The sequence below is a fragment of the Curcuma longa genome, unplaced genomic scaffold (assembly GCF_044706935.1).
Source record: "Curcuma longa cultivar G26 ecotype Majalengka, Jawa Barat unplaced genomic scaffold, ITB_CL_G26_1.1 contig_24283, whole genome shotgun sequence".
NCBI lineage: Eukaryota > Viridiplantae > Streptophyta > Magnoliopsida > Zingiberales > Zingiberaceae > Curcuma > Curcuma longa.
In genome coordinates, this window is record NW_027432377.1 from 7,978 (window position 1) to 10,194 (window position 2,217).

Below are 2,217 nucleotides of genomic sequence, written 5' to 3' on the forward strand. Positions count from 1 at the left end.
TTCTTGTCTAGTCATTGTAAATTAAACTAGTCATGTGATATGCTCTCTAGCTTGTGTGGGTTCCCTGCAATTTCAGACAATTTTCAAACCCTATTCTTTCTATATTTGCAAGCTGATTTGGAGCATGTTATACAAGTTTCACTCAAAATCAGTTTGTTTGAGTTTTCTAAACCTAAAGTGTTCATTTTAGAATCTCTTACATTTTAATGAGGTATACATATGAATTTTCAAGTTTTCTTTGACAGGGTTTTGATTCAAATCAATTTATTTTAGCTTTTACTATCTAAACTTTGCACTTTGGAGTATTATTTCCCTAGCATTTGTTCAACTTAATGTGTAGAATGAGAGCTTGAGCAAGCATGAGCCGACCAAGGATTGCTACGAATGACATGCACATAGTTAAATGAGTTCAGGTTTAGGTCAAAAGCTCAACGAAATTCTAACTGGTGTGTTAAATTCTAGGGGGAAAACTTACAATCAATAAGCATCGCAAAAGTTTCAGAAAATTAATGGTAAGACTAATGAATTCCAATTAGACGCATAACCTTGATCATAATGCTTGGCATAATAAAATTCATCATCAAAAACCTTCACAAGGAAACGATCAAAAGTGCCATGAAAATACTAAGTCTTCAATAAATTACTTATTCCTTATTATCAAATAAACATTAAAACAGAAATGAATTCATCTGTTCTGTATATTTCTGTGTTTTTTATAAAAAAAAATTATGTTTCAATGTCCAAATCAAACATCAAATATAACTCGACCAAGCATATAGACATTGATCCTATGCAAGGAACATCAGCAAACAACTCACTTAGATGTCTAAGAGAGAATCCTAAGAACATCTTGTTTAATGAAACTTATATACACTCGTAAAATATGTCCATGCTCTCCGACTTCATTTCTAGTGCCACCTTACTCCTTTTACATTCAGCAATTTTTTCTTCCAAGTCTTTCAACTTGCAATCCATCATCTTTATCTCCTCATCTAGCTCATCCCTTTGGTGGATTACGAAATCCATTTGTTCTATTGTGACATTTTCCTGCACAGGGTCATGCCATTCAAAATAGCCACAGTCGTTGGCCATCTGCAACAGAACAAACAAATCATTCCTAAGAAAAGTATATTGCAAGATTGAAGATAAATGCAAGTCGTACTTTCCAATTTTTGCATCCCCAAAACCTTCTACCAGGGGTAGTGTGTCTCCATGATGTGAACAAGTTGGCTGATAGTAGATGCATGCATATAGGGCGATCAGCTTGAGCAATTGAGGTTACAAATGCTTCTTCCACTTCTTCATTTTCTATATTTGGAAGGAGCAGTACACAATCATTTCTCATATATCACATGACAATTATTTTTATGGTTATCCGAGATGCCTATATGTTTAGTAAAAATTATGGAACCAAATATGGCAACATAACATTTCCATCTTATTTTCTAAGAAATCTTTTCAGAAACTATCAGCAACCAAAAACATAATGTCATATTCAACTGGGAGGTTGGATTGGTTAGTCTCACCATCGAAGGGCTTCATGTCAATGATCTCTTTAAGTTGGATTGCTACTTCAGCCATTCGAGGTCTCCTATTGGCTGTTGAGGCTGCGCAACTCAATGCTAGTTGAAGAACCTTCCGCACAGAGCGAGGATCATAGTATATGTTCATCCTTGTATCAACAAAATCTGCTACACTGTCAACTCTCAGAGATATCCATTCGACAATGGTATGCCCTTCTAGGTTACTATATGTTGCAGATCGGCCACTAATCATTTCCAGAAGGATTATCCCAAAGCCATAAACATCACTCGCTGTACTGACGCGACCCGTTTGAATATATCTGAAAAAAAGAAATTAAGGTCACAATTGAATTAAAACAGTAAGAAAAACTATTATTACTTTGTCATTTCCTAGCAAACCAGTGGTGTGGTGACACTATCTGATGTTAAGAATGAAAATGGATGAACAAGTAGCACCTTGCAGATTAAAGAGGATAAAATATGTGCTATGAACATCATAGCACATTCAATATTGGTTCTTTGTTTAAGTAGGTACAAAGCATAAGGATTTATTTGCTACATATTTATATCTAATTGGTAACTAATTGCAATTCCAAAAATTAAGCTTTATAGCATCTTCCAAACCATGTATCAAAATTGTTATGAAAAAGACAACGAAAATTATAGTTTTCGAACATTTGTGAGATATCTCATT

At 34.3% G+C, this 2,217-nt stretch overlaps 1 protein-coding gene across 1 annotated transcript; it reads right to left on the reverse strand.

The window, feature by feature from the left end:
* Positions 1-864: 864 nt before the first annotated feature.
* LOC141818324 (uncharacterized) lies at positions 865-1,843 on the reverse strand (the record flags this gene model as incomplete). Its single annotated transcript, XM_074705843.1, has 3 exons — positions 865-1,092; positions 1,163-1,308; positions 1,527-1,843. Coding segments are annotated over 3 exons (691 nt in total), but the record flags the coding sequence as incomplete, so codon positions are not given.
* Positions 1,844-2,217: the final 374 nt, after the last annotated feature.